This window comes from Chanos chanos, chromosome 2 (genome assembly GCF_902362185.1).
Source record: "Chanos chanos chromosome 2, fChaCha1.1, whole genome shotgun sequence".
Taxonomy (NCBI): Eukaryota; Metazoa; Chordata; class Actinopteri; order Gonorynchiformes; family Chanidae; genus Chanos; species Chanos chanos.
This window is the reverse complement of record NC_044496.1, coordinates 17,463,793-17,488,771: the sequence shown is the minus strand read 5'-3', so window position 1 is coordinate 17,488,771 and position 24,979 is coordinate 17,463,793. Positions and strand designations below refer to the sequence as shown.

General features: G+C 40.4%; 1 protein-coding gene across 1 annotated transcript; it reads left to right on the top strand.

Moving 5' to 3' along the window:
* The first annotated feature begins 975 nt into the window (after positions 1-975).
* On the top strand, positions 976-24,979 carry LOC115804616 (semaphorin-4B-like). The gene is made up of 15 exons (XM_030765127.1): positions 976-1,054; positions 12,191-12,226; positions 17,942-18,099; positions 18,307-18,369; positions 18,476-18,574; positions 20,047-20,158; positions 20,455-20,571; positions 21,555-21,712; positions 22,183-22,358; positions 22,500-22,650; positions 22,850-23,060; positions 23,238-23,353; positions 23,571-23,728; positions 23,834-23,913; positions 24,246-24,979. The coding sequence occupies exons 1-15, from the start codon at positions 976-978 to the stop codon at positions 24,977-24,979; spliced, it is 2,448 nt and encodes an 815-aa protein (XP_030620987.1).

Below are 24,979 nucleotides of genomic sequence, written 5' to 3'. Positions count from 1 at the left end.
AAAACGAGTCCAGAAGACTGTGGTTTCAGTCTTTAGATCTCACTGGATACCTTACAATTCACGTTTCTTCCTTTATTGGAGACTCTGATTCAGTGGCACACTAAGTTTTCTAAGTCATAGATCACATGCTTCTGAAGAAGCCTTGGGGTAAAGTGTTTTGCTCAGAAGCACACTGGCATTTTTCCATCATGCTGGGGATTTGAACCAACAACCCACTGGTTACTAATCTACTTCCTATACCACTTTCATATAATGGTTCTTGTTTGCTCAAGGAAGGATTGGGACCCCCACATTTGGCTGCTCCCCAAAAGGAACCTAACATCCTCTAGTGGGTGCTACCTTACAATCAGAAGAGATTATTTGAAGTTCTTTTTCTATATGATATGGGAATTAATGTCTACTTATTCCACAAGAGACTGTACTTCACCAGACCTGCTCACTAAACTGATATGGTACTACCCCGCTACTCTCTGTACATGAAAGAGAGAAAACTGGCATGGACAGGTCTGTTAAACATCACACAAAAAGTTCTCATGTACACACCTTTACCCAACATATATTCAAACATGCAACCCAACCCCACATAATCAAGAATGTAGGCTTTGTACACATACCCCCACATATATAACAGTGACAACATACATCAGTCACACATATTCTTAAGCTTAATTAGAGTGCTACTTGTTTTATTTTTAGTTGGCAAAATTCCATTTACATTCAGAAACCGAATGACAATTAACTTTAATTAAAATGTTATTGTCATTGTATATTTATTTAGCTCATTGTCAAATTGTGAGTTACAGAGTTAAATGATGTTTTTGTTTGTAGATTACAGTAATATTTTTAGATAATTCACTTAGGTGACCGTGGGGTGTGCACAGATAAAGTAAACTGTAATGCTAAAATATTTGTTTTCAAACAATTACTAAATACTTGAGATAAAGTATGATTACAACGCTTGTAGTTCAGGAGAAAATGGCTGAAAGTGAGGGATTCAAAGGGAAGAGAAAATGGAGGGATGAGGAAAGAGAGGAGAGGCCTTTACCAGTGAGGAGTGAGAGAGAGAGGGAGGGAGGTAGAGAGAGCACAAATGGTGAGAGAGGGAGAGAGAGGGGGGAGGAGATACAGAGAACAGAGGAGGGAGGGGAATGGAGTGATATGGCAACAGAAAGACAGAGTGAGCAAGAGAGAAAGGAACAGAGAGAGAGAGGGGGGGGAGAGAGAGAGAGAGAGAGAGAGAGAGAGAATGAGAATGAAAATGAGAGAGAGAAAATACAGAGAGGCAGCAATGGGGGAAGGATATTGAGAGAGAAAGAGAGAGAGAGAGAGAGAGAGAGAGAGAAAGGGAGGGAGAGAGGGAGGGAGGGAGGGAGAGGGAGAGGGGGAGAGAGAGAGAGAGAGAGAGTGACAGCAAAGGGAGCCAAGAGAGAAAGAAAAACCAAGTCAAAGAGTAAAAAGAAGGAAAGAAAGAGTGCACAAGAAAAGAAGGGGGTAAAAGGAAAAAAGGAAATGGAGAAGAGAGAGAGAGGGAAGGAGGGAGGGAGAGAGAGAGAGAAGGGAGGAATAGGGGCAATGTGGGGTGGGAGGGTAGACGAGATGGAAACTAGCTGTGGCCAAGGGTGAGGTGAAAGATGGAAGAGCAGAGAGAGAGAGAATGTGCATCCAGCATGTTGACTTAACATTAACAAACATATTTCATAAATGTGACACCCAATACTATACACACACACACACCAACATCCTTTGGACCACAGCATCTGATGTTCTCCATACAGCCATGTCTAATACATCTAATGCACCTCTTCATACAGTAAGGTGAATATTCACAGTATCCAAGAGGCAAAGCAAGACAAATTCTGATAAGCACACAGACAAAACGTATATCACAAATCTCAGCTCTGTTTATTTTGCTTAATACAGGGGAGGTAAGAAGGTGGTGGCACAGCCAATCAGGACTGTATTTGGAGACTGCTTGAAGTGTAGGAGACAGCGGTGGGTCTACATTTCTGCCAGCACAAGAGCATATGTAACTTCACACTAATAGGACAGAAGACATTTGTCAGTTATGAACATACTGGTGCCAAATTAACCGATCATACTGATAATGTAATTTTAAATATAAATAATAATAAACTAAATTATCGACATAGATAAAGTAAAATACGTACTTGTATTAATCTAGATAAGCTGAGTATTAGTTCAGATAGATGCCTTCACACATCCCTGTGTAAGTTAGTCTGTGAGTAACTTTGACCAATTAGGCTTACACTTATACTGAATATGTTTTTGGCACAATAAGTGAGCAATTCTATTAAGGAACATGGACCAGACTGTCTTTAAATCTGAGAATACAACAGGAGTTTGTAGTAAGTGCGTCCATGGAATTTGGTACATTCTGATAACTGTAGAAGAACTGAGAAAAAGTCAAATCTTTAAATTAGATTTAGTAAAGTGAAATTACTGCCTACAGGACACTTTGGTAACATCCACGTGGACTGAAAAATGTCACTCTGAGATTGTGAAATATTGTTCGGCTTAGACTGAGCTGATTAACATTCACAAAAAGTGATTTTGCAAGTTTATTTGAGAGTCAGTAGCCTTGAGAGAGGCCTACCCATGTTCTGTTCACATTCTCCATGTTCAATATTCCAAATCAGAATGAAAAACCCTTGCAAACTACTTGATGTTTCTATGGAAACACTCAATTTCCCCCACATACATCTATCCGTCACTGTTTTAGCTTTTATACTCACAGTTTTAGTCTTCCTACTCTGCCCAATCTACTCTAGACAAAAGAGTATATAACACTCCTTAGTGACTAAATAATGCGTTATATTTGAGCTGCATCATTCAAGTGGAGCTAACTGACCAATAGGAAACATCTGGCAGTGTCCTAAATCTTACCATCACAACACTATGGAGAGAGGAAGATAGTGAGTATGTGGATTTATTCCATACAAAGCATCAGAATAGAAAAGAAAGAGAAATGTTGGTTTGGAATGAATGTTGTGTGAACTGTTGTGGGAGCCAGCATCCCCATGTCTCCTACCAATCGATTTTAATTATTTTCCTTTGAATCAATGACATCACAATTAATGCTCCAACTTCCTTCTGTCTGATAGGTTACTTGGCGCATCAAGAGTTTGGTTTATTGCTTTATCTGACTGCTCCGTACAGAGTGCTGTCTCCCTGTTTCAGGCCTGGATCAATAAGACAAACATGTACCAGAGGAGAGCACTATCCACCAACATTTAGCCTATTCCACCAGTACCCTGACTCTCAGGCACTGACCAAGGCCTCATCCACTGATTCTCCACCACAGAGTGGGAAGGTCACCCCTACCGGTCACCAGAATCAACAACAGCAGCAGCCATGAGGTCTTCATCCACTTTTCACTAACCTAGGAATCTACCAGTTTCAGCGTTATCCCACTCACAAACCTAAAATGAACCACAGAAGAAATACTGCGCCACAGCTACAAATGATGTATGATGGAATACAATGACATTTCAACAGCTGAACAAAGCAGTCGCATGACCTCAGTTTGGTGACTTCTCTAGAATAGAGTATTTCAGAGTGTGAATGTGATCCGAGCACAGATCAATCAAACAGTACACTGTAGTAAAAAAAAAAAACAGCAGTAGACGTATTAACACAGATGGGATGATTAGCACCCTCTCCCAACTATCATTCAAAGACATCCCTGTACAGAATGATTAAATAAAACATAACCCAGAGTAAGGTGTCATTTCACCCAGAAAGTTCCACTCAGTCATCCTTAATTCAGCTAAGACTTCAGAGGCCGTTTAAAGTCATAAAAAGTGTAGTGTTTCCTAAGTAAAGAAAACGAGTAAAAAGCACTCCGCCACCAATCAGGGCAGCCCTATTCAAGCACAACAGGAGTCTGAACAAGAGATACTCAAAAATTACTTGAGATATTTAAAAAAGAAATGTAAAAGCTATACTGATGCAAATTTATTGATGCATAAAAAGTACAGGTATTGTAGTGGGAGTCATCAAAATGTCACCTTGCACCAGAACCATACATATCAGCAATGCATCCATTAGGCCTTCTGATGATTAGGCCTTCTGACTTTAACAGACACAAAAAATAACCCAGGACCAACACAACAGCTATAGGAGAGGGTCATATGAACAGTCTCTTGCCTTCCTGGCAGCTCCAGAAGATTCCCTTTTCTCATCCTACTGTTCACACTGCCCGTGAAAAACAGCTGACACCATCCTCTATGCCCACCAGATACACAATGGAAACTAGACCTGAGCAATTTGTGGGGAACATAAAATATGAACTGCGGTAACGTAATCCATTGCCTTGAAATTTACGGTGTCTGCTGTTGTAGTCCAGTCTTGGATGGTGATTCAGTAGGAATGCGTTGGCCCACTTTTACAGGATGTAACCTAATGCTATTGATAAGACATTCGTGACAAGTGCAGTGTTGTATCTGACCCCATATTGCATTCTACAGTCAAACTGACAAAACAAATCATTTTCGACCGCAAACTTCGAGGTAAACTCTGCGGAGGACACAAAAACAACAAATCCTAATGTGGAGCAATCCCAATGTGATCTACACCAGGCCGTCGTTGAATTACAACCTTTGATAAACTACTGTAAGGCTATATCTATCAAGAATGCGCCGATAGAAAGCAGAAGCTACGCGATAACACAAGCTACAAAACCTCTTCGTTCGCAATCAAAATTAGACACACGAGGGAAGTTTGAAAGTGCCGAAAACTTCTGAAGAAAACTTTGATGCAGACTCAAGGGGATGGGCCTTTCTGAAGTTCTAGCTTGAGCTAAGCTAACATTTGCTCTAGGTGCTACACTGAGAGGAGGGCGAGCGTGGCCTGCTGCATTCGTTTATGCGGCTCTTTTTCATTCCCTCCATCCCCCTCCCGACGCCATCTGTTTGTGGCATGAGAGAATGTGGAAGTAAAAGAAAGACGACATTTTGACATATTCGGTAGACCCACATAGACCTTTCCAGGAGAATACAGAAGCAAATCGTCATAAAGATGTCACATGAGAAGCGGAAATATAAATATCAGCATCCAGTTCAGAGTGCAAATTATTTTAGAGGCCAGTCGTGAAAAATTCGCGGAGTTTCGCTGGGATAGACACTGGGACAGCTAGTCGGTTCGGGGCTATTCCAATTGCTTCATCAGCTTTTAAATTGTAAAATGTATAGAAGCGTTGGTAAACTTACCGCTCTCCAAAAATCGGCTGTATACGTTGAAAACACTTTGGAAGATTTTGGTGTCACTATACAGTTTAAAATAAAGCTAGGTCTGGCCTCTGTGTTCGGCAGGAAGGAAGGAAGAAGGGAATGAGAGAAAGAGTGACGTGAACGAATAAACAGCCGGGCTCCTCCTCGCTGTCAGAAAGGATGTTGCCATAGAAGAGTAACCGTCAAACTTTGGATTTCTGTTTATCTACAACTAACGGTTAATCGAATTATAGCATGTCTTAACAAAACTTTATTACATGCATTTGAATTAGTTCAGTGATGCATTAATTAAGTTGTTCTGTATAATTCTACAAAGATATGAACACTGTAACAGTTTTTATTCTAAATTCCTGCAATGTGTTAATTAGGAAGTAATTTAAGACCAAGTTTCGTAAAATAGACACAATGTACACACACATTCGTGAGTGCTAAGCTGACACTAGGTGGGAGCATTGTTCCACCGGCGCCAACCATTTTCTGCAACCGCTTAAGAGGCCGCCGGAGAATATTTAGCTCAAATCTGTTGTGCACTGAAACAGACAGACCGTACAGAAGAGGGCGACAGTGTTCTATAATGCACGGTGTGTTCTGTATTTAAGGGTTATTTTGAGCAAGCCATACATAGTCCTTTTTTAGACAGGTCTGGTAAGGTCTGGTCCTGCACAGTCTCATCAAGCAAACCAATGTCATCTGGTTCAGAGCAGTCTTATATTTGGATACAACCATTTTGTTTTGTCCTAGGTTGTTAGGAAGTGAAATGGGGTATGATGGTTAGTGCAGTCACCCCTGTGCACATAGCTTAGATTCTTTTGTGTGTTTTTGTAACCTCCAGAGAGAGACTGCATGTCTGTAAAGGAAATCCTCATCTGAAGGCTGTGGACAAAATCATTCACCCCTCAGCTTCCTTTTAGACAGGGCCCCTAATCAGGATGGTTTGGAAAAGCTTACAATTCTGCAATGTTCTTAACCTTTTCTCAAATTGCAAATGTGGATTACAGCTATATTTCCCTCTTCACATACATTCTCCCTCTTCTTCTTCAGTAAACAAGTAATGAATCAGTGCATAAAATACTCTATGTTATTGTATGTAGTCAGCCATACAGGAAGCCAGGGTGAAAGCAATCAGTGTGAAGTTCAAAGTTACTGGCTTGGGAGGGGGGTATGTGGAGGTCAGTAACCACAAATATAGCTCAGAGGAAAGAAATCAATACTTCTTTAGGGGCAGTCTCAACTGAAAAAAACAAAACAAAACAAAAGCTTTGGACATCAATATTTCATATACTTTGTGATATCTCTGTGTCTGTAACATCCAGTGGGTATGTGACATAATCTGTTAAATTTTTTGATTAGCCCTACATAATTACTACAGGTTGAGCATCCCAAAATCCAAAATGCTCCAAAATCTTAAACTTTTTGACCTGACCTCACTTGCCCATGTGGGGCTCCGACCCTCTGTTGGCACCATGATATCTCATTATGTATATTCAAATGCAGTATTCCAAAATCCAAAACACTTCTGGTCGCAGGCATTTCAGATAAGGGATACTCAACTTGTACTTCACGATAGTGATTTTCCAACTGTCCAGTGCTCATAATTGTGATCTATGATTTAACAAAACAAGGGTATAAAGAGGCCTGTTAGTAACATTTACAATATTTTAAATACAGTTTTTCTTGCACTGGTACAAGCAGCCATATGCAGGTTTTAAACTAAACCGAAAGTAGTGCATTAGTTCATCTCCCTTCTGGAGAGACCAGGTAACATTCACTTTAAGAAACCATATTATGAAGCTTTCCCAAGCTGCATTTGTGATATCCTAATGAGATGTAGAGAGTGAAAAACACATTAGGTATTTAAAGGAGAAAGGAGAAAATTTGAAAAGACAAAAATTTGAAAAGAGATGAATCGTTTCAACACGTATCTCAGCCTTCTTGCTCCCCATGTAAGTGGTACAAATGATCCAAAGTTCTCAGCTCAAAAAAGGGAATGAAGGATCCAAGAAATGGAGACTTCATACTTCACTCACACAAACTTTCTGTGTTTCTTAGACACATATATACACAGCACTGGTGAGATTTCAAACACTTTCTTGTCTAACATGTATTCTGTGAGTATGGTGCATAGGACCAGACTGCATCTTAAACCCACAGTTCTGTGGTCAGTGTGCCCAACCCGTAGTGAAACCGATATAAGTGTAAAACCGTCTTGAATTATGACTGTTCTGCATTCAAATAAATGCTTGTCACTGTGTACGGGTGCCCTTTGTTATACTCCCACCAACTGGTCCAAAGAGGATTTGGTGAATACACTCTTGTGCATGTATTCAGGCTTACGCACCCACACTCACACATACTGAGGATACATATTTATTGACTCTACTTTTTAACTTATAGCCTATAACTGACCAGCTGTTCTGAGCAAATAAAGTCAGTGGTCTGTTTTCTGCATTGCATCATTTCCTTTCAACATCTTTTTGGGAATTTGTGTGTGTGGGAGAGAAAGTAAATTCCATTGCGATAGCCATGTGGGATTGAACAGAACCCTTATTTTATGTCCAGTTCTCCTGTCCCGCAAGAAGCAGCTGCAGTAACTGGTTATGATTCATACTAAGTGTTGAATCCAGCTATTACACAGATACCGTATAAATCAGGGATTGATTTCCCCGTTCCTGATGATGACTCTCCAGACAGGGTCAGAGGGTATTTCCTGCCTTTGATCAGATTTCTCTCAGGGCTAACACTGAGTCTGGGTGTGTTCCTCACATTCAAAGCCTTTTATATTGGGCTTAAGACTTGATCTAAATGTAAAGAGTTCTGTTTACTCACTTAAGCAGATACACACACACACACACAAGTAGTCCTTGTTACGGTATTGTACAGTACAGAGATGGTGAGCAAACAGTTCTGAAGTCCTTGAAATATGATTACACTGCTCTGAACACCAAGTAAGAGCAGTCATGGTACTCAGTGTTACGCATCTGGCAGTGAGTGAAGAATTTTCACAAAAAAAAAAAACTATAATGCCCCTATTTAAATTTAAAAATAAATGCAAAACAACATGATGTGATTCAGATTTGTTTAGTAGTCCAAAGAGATCTCTTGGAGATACAGTTTATACTCATACGCACACAGATGATGGTAGGATGATGAAAATGAGTTACATACAGCCAGTTAACTTGTAATTCTCTACTTAGCTATAGTAGAAATGAATAAGTGCATATGTATACTTGTGGAATCGAGTGACTGTGAATATACTGGAAATGGAAAACTAAGAAAAGTAGCTCCATTCATATACATTTGCATGCACAAATCTTCTCTCTTCTCTCCTCTCTCTCTTTTTCTCTTTGTCTGTGTCTTCAACATGATGAAAAGACTGGGAGCATTAGGTTGACAGGTCTCAATTGGTCCTGTTACTGATATACAAAGTACCCCAAATGCTTAGAAACAAGGCAGTCATTAGTGTAGACCCAAGCAAAGAGAGCAGAACCACACTGTGAGGTATAGACTGGTAACAACGTTATTTTAGATCAAATTTGTGGTCACAAGTACATTTGTGTGTGTGTGTGTGTGTGTGTGTGTGTGTGTGTGTCTTTGTGTACACATACACAGACGTACCTGCGCTCTCTGTGAAAAATTTACACCAGGCAAACCGAGAAAGAGCGGTTCTGATCACACAGCATGAACACATGCGTGCATGAGTTGAATGTCAGTAAAGCAGAGAATATTAGTACAAAGAGGTCACTAAATGCTATCTTCTTGTTAATGCCTTTGTACTTCAGAACTGCTTCAGGGAACTCAATGCTTAAGCTCAGAGCACACTGGCCCACCACACACCCATTCCCTCTGTTTCCCACTTCCTGTTCTGATGTCCTGAGACAAGAGGTTCTCACTGAAACAAAAACCATTTGATACATCCTAAAACACAGACTAAGACAACCACCCATAAAGGTCCCTCAGCCAGCATTTCAGTGTAACTACAGGTGGAGAAAGACACAATTTATTAACCCGTGACATCACAGGTAGATAGGAAAACATTCACCATGTATGGGAACTCACTGCTTTAAGGACATTTATTTTTCACTTCACCTAAAGCTGACAGAACAGTAATAAAAGCTTATGTGAACTTACAGAAAGTTTGGAAAGTTATGGCATCCGACCTATGATGTTGCTTATTAAAAAAAAATGATACACATCAGAGTATTGCCATCACACAAATATTTCCTATGTCAGGGTGTTTGAATGGCACAGTGGAAAAGACGACTGCCCACCATTGCAGACACCTGGAATCAAACAAAGGACTCTGCGGTGCTTTCAACTTAACCAATATCCATACAAACACAACCAGTGCTGTTAGTGTGTGAAGCCAGCAGAAATCCCTGTCACTGCAACAGCCACTCCCATGATGGGTTGGGACTGGCAATGCCATCATTTGTGTAACTTCACCTTTAAGAAAAATACTTAATACCAGTACTGTTCTGAATCGAATACCACACGCAATGTTGTCATTTAAAAGTTGCATCAGTTATCGAAATGTTTGAGAGTGTTATCGATTACTCCGTCATTCTTGCTAAATAGAAAAAAGAATCAGAAAAACAGACAAATGTTTTGTGAGACTGTAACAATTGTTTTGTTAGTGCATTTCATTCAGCAAACAGTAGAGAAAACATTGTCTTTAAGATAACACTCAGCACAAACACATTTATGTTCAAACAGGCCAGTTTTAGACAGAGGGTGATGTGGGCACAGCCATGACTGAGAACAGGACTGCCATACTTGTTGTTTATTTACATTAGCTGTTGTTCATGCTGATTCACATCAGCACTTAATGACTGTACCAGTCTCAGAGCCTGGGAACTTAGCCCCTGTGTTGATTTAAGATATTCCCCTTCTGAGCCAGAATCCATGCTGTTCTAAATGCGTGCTGAGGGCTTGACCAGATGGTCAGTAACTGGATTACATTTATAGCTAAGGGAAAATACTAATTATTATACTAATTATTGTATTATATTATGAATTGGACTGCCACTCCAATTAATTGACGGTGCTCCTTGTGCAAATACATAACTACGCGATCAGCCATATCACTACATAAATAAAAGCAAAAGTATACAAATGTCAGCATTAGTAATTCACCCGTCCTATCTTAAAAATAAAAATAACCACAGAATATTTTCAATCAACTCTTTAATTTTTTTACTGCATTGAAAGGGTTCATAGTGGATGGTTGGCACTCCTAACAGTCTAAAACCCAACATACATCAACACAACGGAAAACATTACTGTGTTTTCATAGACAATACAAAATATATGGGTGTGATCTTGAACTTCAGTATTTCAGTATTTTCATTTCAGTATTGTCAACCAACATACAGTGATGTAGCACTTCATAGCAAAATAAGGATTTCACAGTTTGTCAGTGTCCCCACACAGCCTCTCTGGAGGATTACATGGATGCCTGAGCTCAGTTGGGTCCAATGTTTCTGGTCTGTCTCTAATCCCTTGTAATTTCTTTTGAGCTGGGTGCAGGCAATTGTTCCTCTTCCCTCTTGGTTTAAGCTGCCATGCACCTCAGTGTTCCCTGAACCATTTGACATCCCCCTTAACTGATGTCCTGTTCTCTCAGCCAGTGAGGGATGAGTGTCACATTTCAATAATTAAGATGTAGGCTAACCGATTTTCTAACACACAGGGATCATATTACTAAGGAGCAGAGCAACAAGGGGGCTTGTCAAGGCAACAAGAGGGCTTGTCAAAGAGAAATCTCTTCAAGAAAATATGCCATTTCAAACACTGTAACAATACACATATATATATATATATATATATATATATATATATATATATATATACACACACACACACATACATACATATTTTTTTTCTTTCTTTCTTTTTCCTTTAATAAATAATGTCATGGACAGTTATGTATTGGACAGGATAGGATTATGTATGGATAGGATAATGTATAGGACAATGGCATTTTTCAGTCTTTAGATACATTTTAAAAGACTGGCAACTCAGTTAAAAAGGTGCACAGTACATAAGCATCCAACTATTAATTAATGATTCCAGTAAACATGATATTTCCCTCTTATTCGTAGTATTGTACACTTGGGAACAGGGCTGCTAGAGAGTTATTCTGGAGGATTGGTATGTATGTAGGTATCTGGATTGGCTTTACAATTAGCTGCTTATTATAGCCTTGAAAACCAACTGAGAAGGTTTTCAAGTCAGCTGAGCCTTTTAATGAGTAAATGAACTACTGAGCTGTGACAAAAGACTGTACACACAGAGAACCTTCCACAATTCCTTCGAACAGCTCTGATCTACTAAATTTTAAAGTACATGAAAAAGGTTTATTACAATGCATTGCACAGCACTCCTGTGACTCCTAAATTTGGGCCTTTGCATTGCATATAGTATATGTGCATATTGCTGTATATGAGTATTGCTGTATTACACAGATGAAATTATTCTATGGTCTTTTCGTACACCTGCTGTATTGCATTTTATTCAATCTAATCTTTGTATTGGTATTTTGACTAGAGGTTCAGACCAGTTTGGCATGTATCATAATAGCTTGTAATAAGTATGTAACCTGTCCGGCAACTTTGTGGTGACATCTGGAAAACTTCTACTTGCAATAACTTGTATGCACCTTTTGTCAGTGACTCTGCATAAGAGCATTTACTAAAAGAGTAAGTCTAAATTGGCTTTCAGTCATTCTATTTCTGCAGTGTGCAACCTTGTTAAGAAAGTAAAAGGATTTTAAACTGAACTCACTGAATTTGTCAGACACAACGGATTCTGGATTCTTACTTGGATTGTTCTGGGAACAATCCCAGTAAGTAGTCTACTGTAGTCTACTCAGAAAATGTGCTTGCATTCAGATATGTTTGTTCGCTAGAGGTTTCGTTTACCAAATTCACGGTTTGTTACAGTCTCTGACATTTGTCCCAGGTTGTACTCATACAAGGGTTAACATCTCAGACGATATCTCTTCAACGTTAGGGGCGTGGCCGTGCCAAATGGAACATCATACACGGGGGAGGGGGACGCGATGTGCAGCGGTGCTGCAACGAAAACACTGTTCTGATTGCTTCGCAGGGAGAGAAGTGCACGCTGCATTTTGGGTTTAATATTTGGACATTCATTCGTATTTTCTCACCTAAGGATGACACCGTAGATGGTCAGACGTGAGTCAGTAGTTCTGGATTCAAGTATGAGCTTTGCGTTCAAGTGTAATTTCAGATTGATTTCCTCTAATGTGTAAAGGGTATGTGTTTTGCAGACGTGCAGTACAGTGATGGTTATACTTCGTAGCGCTCAGTTCACATACTTCACCTACCTGTTGCTGTGTCGCTTCTTACGTAAAACTTATCTTCGTCGCTGTAAATAGCAATGCATTTGTTTCTGCGTCACGAAATACTTCAACAGCGCAAATTTTAAGTTACGGTTTCCGCACGATAACTTGTTCTGATGTCGCTAAACGGTTGTCTTAAGGGGCATATTTGCATTGCGATAACCCTCCAAGCAAGTTCGCCATCTAGCCCATTTTTATAGATTCTGGACTCGGCGAAGGAGCTGGAAACAGAGTCTGGGAGAACTAGTGATGGTGTCATCTAGAGAAATTCGGAGGAGTAAACGCGTTTTATAAAGAAAAACTGTTCTCTAGTTGTGCTGTGGACAGGGCAATGGTTCTTCTCTTACTGATTCAGATGGTCGCTGGTTAGGATGAAGGGTTAGGGAGCAAGAAAAAGCATCTACTTTCAGAAGCTTTTTCTACTTTTAGAGTGTAGGCTTCTGTCGATGATAAACGCACTGTTTACTTGAACTCTTGCTTGTGTTACATTTGCATGGTTAGGGCTCGGAGACCTGTTACCTCTGAACTTAATGTGTGCTCTTTAAAAGAGAAGAGTGCTGTTTTCCATGTTTCAGTTTTGACTGTATATATCTTTCTGTACTTAACAGATCGTTGTTGAATTGTTTATGTGGTTACTCCTGCAGCATTTAAAGTCCTGCTACAGTTCCAGTCCGTTTGTGCTGCATTCAAAGAGACATCCTCCTCTGTTATACTGGGAAAGCATATGAGACACATTATATGTTGATGAACATGTCAGATATGTCAGTAAAAGAAAGTGATATAGATCTCTCTACTCTGGAATTATCAATCCTGACACACTTGGCAGGGTGGAGTGGTAATAATGTACCTGAAATCAAACACAAATGTTCTTTAGATGAAAAACTGCCTTCCTGCCCAGCAAATATCATAAAAAGACAATAACAGGCATGCCAGTTAACGTGTGAGAGGTTTGCTCAAACGTTTTCTGTGCTAAAATGTTCTTTGTGAAGATTTTGTGTTGAAATATTGAGATTTGCAAAACAAATGGCCACTCTCTTGCTCACTCTAAAATCAAGTCAGAAAAAATTAGATTAACTACAATTAGAAATATCTAAGAGTTCGTGGAACTGTAAAATATTCTAGACAGTCTGCAAGTGTTTCTTTGACAATGGGTTGTGCCTCATTGCCTGGTGCTTTTACCATAAGTCTGTATGTGTATGTTGATCCCAAACTCTAACTGACTGGACACTGCCAGGGAGCAATGCTTTGATGTCTTGTGCAAATGCAGGTGAAACAGCAATGTAAGCCATTATTTTCTTTCGCTCTTGTCCATTTGAGGTCCTTCATCTTTTGCATCTCCCCCCAAAGAGTTTTTAATAATCTGACAAATTTAGATGAGCGTGGTAATGATCACACTACTCAGGCTTACTGCCATCTGAGTGGACTGCATCCAACTAGGTCCAGTTATTTGAGATTTGTCTGTGCTAAAATGGGATTATCTGGGTTAGGAATGGGAATGCAGTTGGATACACTGTGCATAGACTGTCTATGTTGCTTCACATCCTCTCATCTGATGCTGATACAGGGTACAGTAATGATTGACCTGTTTCACAAACACTTGACCTATTTTTTCTCCTTTAAGTGTCGATAGTCATCAGAGTGTTTAACTGTGATGTAACAGCATCTGTCCCGGCTTTCATTAAATAATATTTTAACCCCCCCCCTCTCAAAAGGGATGTGCTTTCCTCATTCATCTGATTTCCTCATTCATCTGATTCTGACTTTGAAATTATTAAAGCAATTAAGAAGCAATTTATACTGTTGTAGCAAGTCATTCATTTGATCTAAAAGAGTGACATATTTAATGTTCATAGGTGCCAGGTACGCATTTGACAAATTTAAAATAGACATGCGTCAGCGTTTTGGAGATTGACTTATTTCATGGTACATTTTACCCAGCTGCTGCTGATTTGGATTCTTGTGTGGGGTTCCCAAGTGTTTTATTTTTACTCTGGTCTTCAATCATTCAGGAGCGCAGTAGTGTGGTGCTGCACCTCCTTGGCCTCTTCATTGCCCCTCAGTAACACCATACCTGAATAAGACAGAGTTTGGTTTATGTGTGTGACACGTTAGACCAAGAACTAAACCAAGTGCCAGTGAAATTTGATCTGGATTAGCCTAAAGAAGATTCTGTCTGGGTTGTTTTTGTTCTGAACTGGGTTGTTTTTTGGTTTTAAATAGATAAACTACACAAAATAAATTACACAGTAAATATTGTCTGTAAGAAATACCCTTGTGTGTCTTCTCTCAGACTGAGTGGTCAGTAAACTGTTTATGGTCATTTAATGAGTTTATATGTACATATATATATATATATATATATATATATACACACACACACACACACACACATATATATATATGTGTGTGTGTGTGTGTGTGTGTGTATATCTCAAGAAAGATTCTGTTTAATGTATTATTATGATCAGCTTTGAGGTGAAGAACAGAGGTTTGCCTACCAGCTGCAAAGCGTGATCTTGGCAGTTAGCTATGCAGAACTGAACAGTACCAGTAAAGGAAGAGTCAGCCTGGACCTCCAGGAACAACATTAAAGAGAAAACGCCCCTTAGTTCTTAGAGTGAACAGTTCAAATGTCTCCCTTGAGTAGTTGTTACTCAGTAGTTGCATTACTCATGTTGTAGCCTATGCTCCTGTAATAGACAGAGGTCAATGTGGCCATAGTAGTTACACTAAGAACACATCCTTTATTTTTATTTTTAAGATTTATTAAGATGTGAGATAATACTCAAAACAACAGCTCTGTCTCTCTCCTTAATCTTTTGACAAGTTTTTAATTTTATGACTTACAACAGTTTTTTTTTTGTTTCTCTCTCTCTCTCTCTCTCTCTCTCTCTCTCTCTCCCTGCAGTTTGCAAACAAGCTTTTGAAAGTTTGTGGAGAAAGCTACTGTGAGGAAGAACTCATCTCCATGACCGGCACTGTGTGTGCCTCTCTATGGACCTTTTCTCTTTTTTTTAAGTTATGGTCTTTGTGACCAATTCTGTCAATAGAAGGCTGAACCAACTGGTTAAGGGCATCATACTTGTGTCCTAAATGACTGAGGAGCCAACAAGAGTGAGTCAAACAGCCTGAGAGCAGCATCTGGTAACTATGGAAACCCAAAACACTCTAAGGTTGGACCATATAACTACAACAGCCACAAACCTTGTTATGCTCTCACGTCTGGCCTTTTGGATTCTTTCATCCGGCTTTACTGAAATAGCCAACGGATCTAGTGATCAGGCACGCGTCACCTTTCCCTACAGTAAGTGCCCTCATCAGCCTTCTAAAGCCAGAGCACTGAGTGTTCTATGCAGAGAATTCCATGTTGTCTTCCTTCAGTATGACACTGCAAGAAGTAGACTGTATTCCATTTCTGTACCTTAAGTTTTAGTTTTAGGAGTTTAGGGAACCAAAAAGACGTATTGAAGCCTCAGATAGAGCATAAGTTGTACCCTTGCCCATTCTTTGTCTTGACATCTGTATACACACTTAATACACAGTTATTGCAGCTTACATTAGGGTGTCATACCAGATATAATGGTACCCCATTCAGTGATACAAAATTACTTTGCCTGAATATTTTAGTGCAGTGTTAGATTGTCACTTAAGATCAGATTTATGTATTACAACAGTTGTAACCTGTTATGAGTTGAGATGATTTCATGAGATGAGTTAAACAGATGATTAAATCTGATATTTCCAGGCGAAGCTGGACCACTGCCCTGTGTGACATGAATTTCTCAGTGCAGAGATTGCCAAGGCCGTCTTTTCAGCTTGATCTTTACTGGAAAAAAGTCAGTTCTCTGAATCAGAATTGGCCTTGTATTAAAAACAGATGACAGTATTGTGTTTTAGTTTGGATAAAATGAGGGAGTTACCATTTTCTCCATGTACATTTTCTAAACTGTTTCTTATCCTTATTTTGTGGTTGTGTCAGACAGAGACTTGTTTTGATGTGCTTGTGTAATTCTGTGGTTGATACACACTGTAATAAATTACTCCAATATTCTATGCAAATTTTAACAGTCCCAGAGGGCCTGTTCACGGTTGTATAGATGAGCTTTTATTACATAGATCCAGATGTAATCTTGATGCTGTTTTAAATTCTTGGTAATGCCCAAATGTTTAGAACATATTACGTGTTTTGTTCCAGTGTTTTTATTGTTTTGAAAAGGTGTGATGTTGAATGTGCTGAGGTAGCTGCTCCTGTGTGGATGTGTATATTAGGTCTCTGTTAGTTTGTTCTTGCTGACCTCATACTGTGAAGCATGACTTGTGAATCTGAGGGGAATCTGAGACAGCAGACTCTCTGTTTCTCCAGTTACAGTAAGACAGCCTTTTAACTGACTGATCTAAAATTACAGGACAGTACTAAATGTGGTGGAGGGTGAAGTCTCCATGTTCCTACACCTTAGAGGAGTGTATGTGAAATGCATGGCGCTTTGGAACTACCACTGTTGCTTTCACCAATACATTTGTGTTCTTGCCCTTCTTTTCTTAAGGCAATAATAAATGACAGTATTTGGTTTGTTCATTGACTAACGCCTAAAAAGTCAGTCATTAAACTAGATGCAATTCTAAGAATAGTTTTCTGATAAGAAATGACGAATTGCACTGTGAAGCCCATGGTAATGGTTGATTATTAAAATTTATTGTTGTCAGTAAGTTCAACACAGCGATTAGCCAACCAGATCAGTGACTTAACTCCTGAGAATGCTTTTCTGTTGCCTGATTCTCCTGTGCACCCAAGATTATTGACTGCACCAGGCCATACTGATGTTAGACCCACTCCCGTTATCTAAACACGCTGAAGAATCATGTAAATAGCTGTAACATTATTAAGGATATTGTCATGGTTAGGAATATAATATAAGCATCTTTGTGTTTGCATAGTGTTTGAATAACCTGACCTATATGTTGTAAAGAGAGTTACAGTTAAACTCAGTGTCAGCCAGAGGTGGAAATGTTTAGTTGTGTTGTTTAGAAAAAAGGGTCATGAACCTTTTGTGTGTTTATGACTTCAAACTGTAGACAGGACAACTGTTATAGGGTCAAATGAAGTTCATTGAAGTACATTTCTTTCTCTCTCTCTCTCTCTCTCTCTCTCTCTCTCTCTCATTGTCCCTTTCTCACTCCTCCCCTCTCCATCTTGCGTTCTCACTTGTACTCTCTCTCTGTGTAATTGACTTAAAAAATGTCAGTCTTATTAAGTGAAGTTATTTTGTACTGGAGGTGTTGCACTGCTCATTCTGTTGATATTGTATGCGGTTGTGTTTGTGTCCAGAAGCAGAGGGAAGATCAGTGAGGGAATTCTCTGTGGATGGTGTGTATAATTACACATCCCTCTTACTGAGTCCTGCTGATCAGAAGCTGTATGTAGGAGCCAGAGAAAACCTGTTCTCCCTTGACCTCAATGATATCACCTCCACCACCCTGCAGGCCCATGTATGTCCATGTTTCTGTGAGAGTGTGTGTGTGTGTGTGTGTGTGTGTATGTGTGTGTACATGCATGCACGTGTGTTTGTGTGTGTATGTGTGTGTGTGTGTGTGTGTGTGTGTGTGTGTGTGTTATGTTGTGCCTGTGCTGTGAATGTGACTGTGTTGGGGTGTGTGTAGGGGTGACCTGCTGACACCATTCTCTTTCCTGGGCAGATATCATGGAGTACTCCAGAGTTCAAGAGATTAGACTGCAGCTTCAAGGGAAAAGACCTACAGGTGTGTGGTGCATGCATGTGTGTGTGTGTGGCGTAACTGTGTGGATATGTTATTCCATTTATGTGGTTGTCACATCAGAGATGTTAAAGCTGTGTTCTGTTTGCAGACTGACTGTTTCAACTATATAAAGGTCCTACTGCGTTTGAATAGCACACATCTCTATGTGTGTGGAACATATGCCTTCAGTCCTGCTTGTGCATACATTGTGAGTGAATCTCTCTTTCTCTTTCTCTTTCTCTTTCTCTATCTATCTATCTATCTATCTATCTATCTATCTATCTATCTATCTATCTATCTATCTACCTATCTATCTATCTATCTATCTATCTATCTATCTGTCTGTCTGTCTGTCTGTCTGTCTGTCTGTCTGTCTGTCTGTCTATCTATCTATCTATCTATCTATCTATCTATCTATCTATCTATCTATCTATCTATCTATCTATCTATCTCAAATTACTCTTTAACACATTCTGTGTCTTTCTCCGTCCCTCTAAATTTCAAGCCAGTGAAGCGGTAATCTCCATTTCTCTGTATCATGGTCAGTGAAGTTAGTTTCTCTTTTCTACTGACCGTATCTAGCTGTTTTTGTTTTTTGTTTTTTTGGTTTTGTGCTTTAATTCAGTAGACTTGTCCATAGATACAGACTGTATTTGGACCATGGTGCTTGCTCCTAATTGTCTGTAGACTGTACTGATGAGCATATTTCTGTCGGTGTGTTCTTGGCAGTGTTAATTAAATTTACATTTCCATTCATTTATTAGCAGACCCTTTTGTCCAAAGCAACTTCCAAGACAGATTAAGTAAATAATACAAATGTTAATCAGATTTACTCTCTACCTGTCATGCACAGCTGGGCAGGCCAAGAATGCACACACTCATTAAAGAAAAACACAGACACTCAACAGTTCTCAGAGCTCACAGTTCAGTTCACAGTTCTGCATCTGGAATTCCCAGTTTGAATTCCAGCTGTGCCACACTTGCGGACGATGAGAACAGAATGGAGTTAGTCATGTTCCCTTGGTAGTGTGTTTCGGCCCTCTAGTCCCTTGCACTGTCACTCTCAGTGGTGTCATGTGGGGGAGAGTGTTCTGTGTGCTCAGTGATGTTGGGCAGTTTGTGAAAAGATGAGGCGACTGATGTGACACGTTTCAGAGGAAGCGTGTGCTTCGCTCCCTGTCATAGATTAAGGTGACTGCATTGAGAGCACTTATCAGAGTTGTTAATTTGGTATAAATAATTTGGGAGAAAACAACACACACACATACATACAGATAGATAGATAGATGGATAGATATGTAGGCTATGAAACATTCTTAAGTAGTCATGGAGTTGACAGTGATAGCGTTCTGTGTCTGTATCTATCTATTTGATCAAGATCCTGATATCTGATCATACGTTGATTGTGTCGATGATTATAGACCATGTGCGTGTCATGTCCCATGTGTCTGATGCTTTGCTGAATAGGTCTGTGTTGTCTGGCCAACCTTATGTTTGTGGTTCATAGTGTGTTGACTGTGTTTTGTCATGGTGACCGTACTCAGGTTGTGTCAGAACATTTGCCTTGTGTAGATTGTATTTGTGTATTTGTATGTTATGTAGGCTTTGTCTGTGATATCTCTTGTTTGTGTAGACTGAGTTGTTCTGTATGACTGCTGACCTAGTCTCTGGGTTGTGTAGAACACCCCCAGTTTCTCTCTGGAGAAGAATTCAGATGGACAGATCATTATGGAGGATGGACGCAGCCGCTGCCCTTTCAACCCAGAGCACAAATCAACTGCCATCATAGTGGGTAAGAATACAGACACACACACACACACACACACACACACACAAACACACACACAAACACGCACAGAGTACATGTCCAGCACTGTGCAAAGGCTCAGTGATGTGTTCTTCTGTTTTACAGTACTGATGCTGATAAATAGTAAATAGTAATGGTACTCATTCATCTCACTTTGTGCTGTAATGAAGTATGGAATATGTCATTGTGCATTTATCTCAGGTATAGAATTACACATATGTATGTGTTGTGTCGGAGGGTGTATTGCTCTTTGGGTTTTAAAAGTTCATGTTGTGTTGTAGATGGGTCACTGTATACTGGCACTGTCAGTAACTTCCTGGGAAGTGACTCAACTATATACAGAAGTCTTGGCCCTGGGACAGCTCTCAAAACAGAGAGATTTCAGAACTGGCTTGAAGGTATTCAAAAACACACACACACACACACACACACACACACACACACACACACACAGAGACAGAGAGAACACATGAAACATCACAATAGATAATATAAACAATTAGTCAGGAATTACAAAGTTCTTGCTTCCTCAACCTGTCAAAAAAAGAGAAAGACAGAAATAGCCTGTCATTGTCCACCTCTCAGTGGGACTGCCTGACAACCGAAAAACACACTTATTAAGAAGAACGTTGTCAACATCTGAAACAGCTCTTTTCATTTTAGTAGAAAGTGACTGTCAGAGCACACTAGCACTTGCATTTAATGAAGAAGTCAGTCATATTTCTCAGAGACAAAGAATACTATAAGAACCAATAGAGTTCCCCAACCTTCGCCAACCTGACAGGATCAACAGGGACTCACCAAATATAGGGTCTCCAGTTTATTTAATTTAGTTGTTCAAGCCATGGACATACTGAAAACATACACAGTAAATCATAGTCTACAGAACATATTCTGTCCAGTTTACAAATCCATTACATTATAGTCCCTTTTGTATAATGAACACCTCATTTGTTGTAAGTAGTTAATGCTTTAAATATGCCCCTATCGCAGTGATTTTATTAATTGTGTGGTCAGAATTCCGTAGCTTTTTTATTGTGGCCAGTATATGTGAAGGCCCAAAGGGACTTCAACATATACTCCACATGTGCTATGACTGCTGATGAACTATGGGATTTTATACCTCTTTCCTCATCTGGGTTGATGTGGCGGTTCATATTGTTGCAATATGCACATCATCCACAATGATAAAATCCTCCTGCAGTTCCCAGGAGCTTTGTTTACTCATATAATCCAGAGTGGAGGCTCTCCTGTTCCTTTTAACATTGACCTGGCACTGAGCACTGAGGTTCACTTTAGACGAGTGCATTTTGTTTTGATGCCATTCGATTTGATAAAGAGCACGTTTGTATGTGTGTGTGTGTGTGTGTTGTTTTGACAGACCCCATGTTTGTGGGCTCTGCGTATATCGGTCCCAGTGAATCAGAGAAGAGTGCAGCCAACGCTGGTGACCATGTTTATTTCTTCTTCAGTGAGACGGGGAAGGAGTATGCTTTCTTTGATAAAACCGTAGTGTCCCGTGTCGCACGTGTCTGTAAGGTAAGGTACACAGGTGTGTGTGTGTGTGTGTGTGTGTGTGCGTTTGTGTGTGTGACATCGCAGATTGGAACCAAAAGATCCTCACAAAAGTAAAAATGCTGCAGATTCTCTCACTGGCAATGAACACTGAACTGTGTCCACAAATAGACACAGGTATTCATGCATACACACACATGCACACGTGCACGTGCACACACACACACACACACACACACACACACACACACACACACACACACACACAAATTCCCTAATCCTTAGAGCATAGAGGTCTTCAGAACTTGAGTTGTTTAATCTTCTACTGGGTTCTGTTGATCCACTGTTTCAGATGCACTGTATGTCTTTGTGTTCAACAGAGAGAGAGTGAGATCGAGAGAGAGAGAGCGAGAGAGAGAGAAAGAGAGAGCGCGTCTGTATGTGTTTGTGTATGCTTCTGTGTGAATTCAGACCTCTGCTTTTTTCCCTCATAGAGAGATCAGGGAGGTGAGAGGGTTTTACAGAAGAAGTGGACGACTTTTCTGAAAGCTCAGCTCCAGTGTTCATTACTTGATGATGGTTTCCCCTTTAATGTAATTCAGGATGTATATGTGCTCCCAGCTCAGCTCAAACAACACACACTTCTCTATGGAACCTTCACCTCTCAGTGGTGAGAAAGAGAGCAAGCAGTTCTTTTCCTATGTAAACCACTCTTAATGCCACTAACTGTCTAAGTATGAGAGTATGTGTACACTTGAACAAAGTGTGAGTTTTTATCTTGAGTTGTGTGATGTGATTGTGTGTGTTTCAGGAGTACAAGTATGTCGGGGAGTTCAGCTGTATGCGTGTTCAGCATGGAGGAGGTTGAACAAGCATTTAACGGACGTTACAAAGAGATCAACAGAGAGACAAAACAGTGGTACACACACACGCAGCCTGTACCAGAACCACGCCCTGGAGCGGTGAGAAGACGCACTGCTAGAACCGACCTGCCAGCTCTATTAAAAGATTTCAGTATTTTAACCAAAGTTGCTTTTAGTTCACTGAGTCTTAATTTGACTGCATTATTTTTCCATACAACAAAAAATTCTAGATTTAAGAGTGTTGAAGGGGTTAGGTCTCTGAAGTTAGTGTTGTGTGTGTGTGGTGTCATCTCAACAGTGTATTACTAATGCTTCAAGGCAGATGGGAATCATGTCATCCCTTGACATGCCTGACAAAGTGCTGAATTTTGTGAAGGACCATTTCCTAATGGACAGCGTGATTAAAAGCCAACCTGTGCTAATAACACACAATGCACGATACACACAGATAGCTGTGCATCGCACAGCTGGACTGCACAGAGTTTACGACGTCATGTTCCTTGGTACAGGTGAGCATACGTGTGTATGTGCTACTTTTTTTATATACCATAATTACACATTTTAGCAATTTTTTTTTACTCACGTGTCAGGAATAATTTGTTTGTGGTGTGTATGTCTTCTGTGTTGCACACTGTAATTGTTTTACTGTGTTTGAAAGTGATGGTGCTGTGCTTTGTGATTGACAGATAATGGGCGGGTGCAGAAGGCTGTGAATGTAAATGGCAGTATGCACATCATTGAAGAGATCAATGTGTTTCAACAGCCACAGTCAATACAAAACATGGAGCTGGACCCAAACAGGGTATATCTGTGTGTATTTGTGTGTGTGTGCATGTGAATATGTGCATGTGTGCGCATGCATGTGTGTGTGTTCCCCTTTTGCGTGTGTGTGTGTATATGTGTGTACGTGCATATGTGCATGTGGGGGTAAGGGTGTCTTTGTGTATACGACCATTTGAGTGAGTATCTGTGTATGTGTGTATTAATTCATCTCTCTCTCACTCTCTCTCTCTCCACAGGGTTTGTTGTTTGTGTCCTCACACTCTGGTGTGGTGCAGTTGCCTGTTTCTAACTGCAGTTTCTATAACAACTGTGGAGAGTGTTTGTTAGCCAGAGACCCTTACTGCGCCTGGACAGGCACACACTGCACAGACCTCACTCACACTCTCCCTCAGAGGTGGGTCTGTAAAGATCCTCTACTTTACATAGCATGTCTCTTGTGCTTTCAAAGGTAGTTTCTTCCAGTTACATTTCTCACCTAGATGATGTCACTGCATTTCAGCCAATGGGAGCAGGACGTGGAGGAGGCAGACGTTTTAACCAAATGCAAACAGACAGCACCTCTCACAGGTAAATCTGCAGGCACATATACACAGAAAACACACACACACACACACACACACACATACACAAACATGCACATTGAAAAAACATTTTATCAATAGCCATATTCATGCTAGAGTTCACTTATCAGATTACTTTCATTTACATAGCATCAAGTTCATAGCACTTGTGTAATTCTTCCATCAAACTCCCCTATGTATGAGCGGGTCTGCTTAGTTACATCAGCAGTAAAGGTGGTACTTTTAAGTAAAAGCCTAAAAAGTTATCAATTCACAATCATTGTAGCAGTAAATACAAATTCTGCCTTCCCCTCCCCTCTTTCTGCCTGTCTCTCTGGCATGTTACCTAAGCTGAGTCGGAGTGTGAGCTCATTGTCGTTCCTGCTAATACACCCCACCTGCTGACTTGCAAGCAGCGCTCCAACTTTGCCCGCAAGATTTGGGAATACAACACCTCTGCAGCTCATCTCATGCATTCACTTCAGAATGGAGGACTACTTGTTCAACTCCAGGCTGGCAGAGAGGAGCCTGTTACTTGCTGGTCAGAAGAGAAGGGCTTCTTACAACGTCTAGCCGATTTCTGTGTTAGAGCGGAGCCTTCCTCCGAGACCACCCCTCTGACTGGGATTTTACAGATGCCCCGCCCACTCCACAACACGTCAGTCATCTTACCTGGTAAAACGTCCCACTCTGCTCGAATGGATGTGAAGACCTACAGGACAGAACTGATCGTAGTGTCTGTGTTGTTCTTTGTGTGTGTGTGTGTGGTGACAGCAGTGAAATGGTGTAGCTGTCACATAACAGATGTCCCGTGTAAGGGTGTTCGGACTAGCAGGCAGCAGAGGAGGCTGAGGACTGTGGGTAATCCAGCCCTGGGTTTGCCCCTAAATGGAGCAGTGTTTGATGATGAATACTGCTACATTGGGGATCCCGCACAAGAGACCACTCCAGCACACGTCTTCAATAGGGAAACTGAAATACACAACTGGACAGGGGGGTTCGGAGAAAGTGACAAAGAAACCGATGACCCCTGCCCATGTCCGCGAGTACGCCTGGGCTCTGAGATCAGAGACACTGATGTATAA

What these genes read in the sequence shown, in the direction of transcription:
- LOC115804616 (XM_030765127.1), top strand. Translation starts at nt 976, where the DNA reads ATGGCTGAAAGTGAGGGATTCAAAGGGAAGAGAAAATGGAGGGATGAG. An exon ending in CAGGTTGTACTCATACAAGG is followed by an intron (nt 12,227 to 17,941) that starts GTTAACATCTCA and finishes TGTGTCCAGAAG; the next exon opens with CAGAGGGAAGATCAGTGAGG. An exon ending in GGAACCTTCACCTCTCAGTG is followed by an intron (nt 22,359 to 22,499) that starts GTGAGAAAGAGA and finishes TGTGTGTTTCAG; the next exon opens with GAGTACAAGTATGTCGGGGA.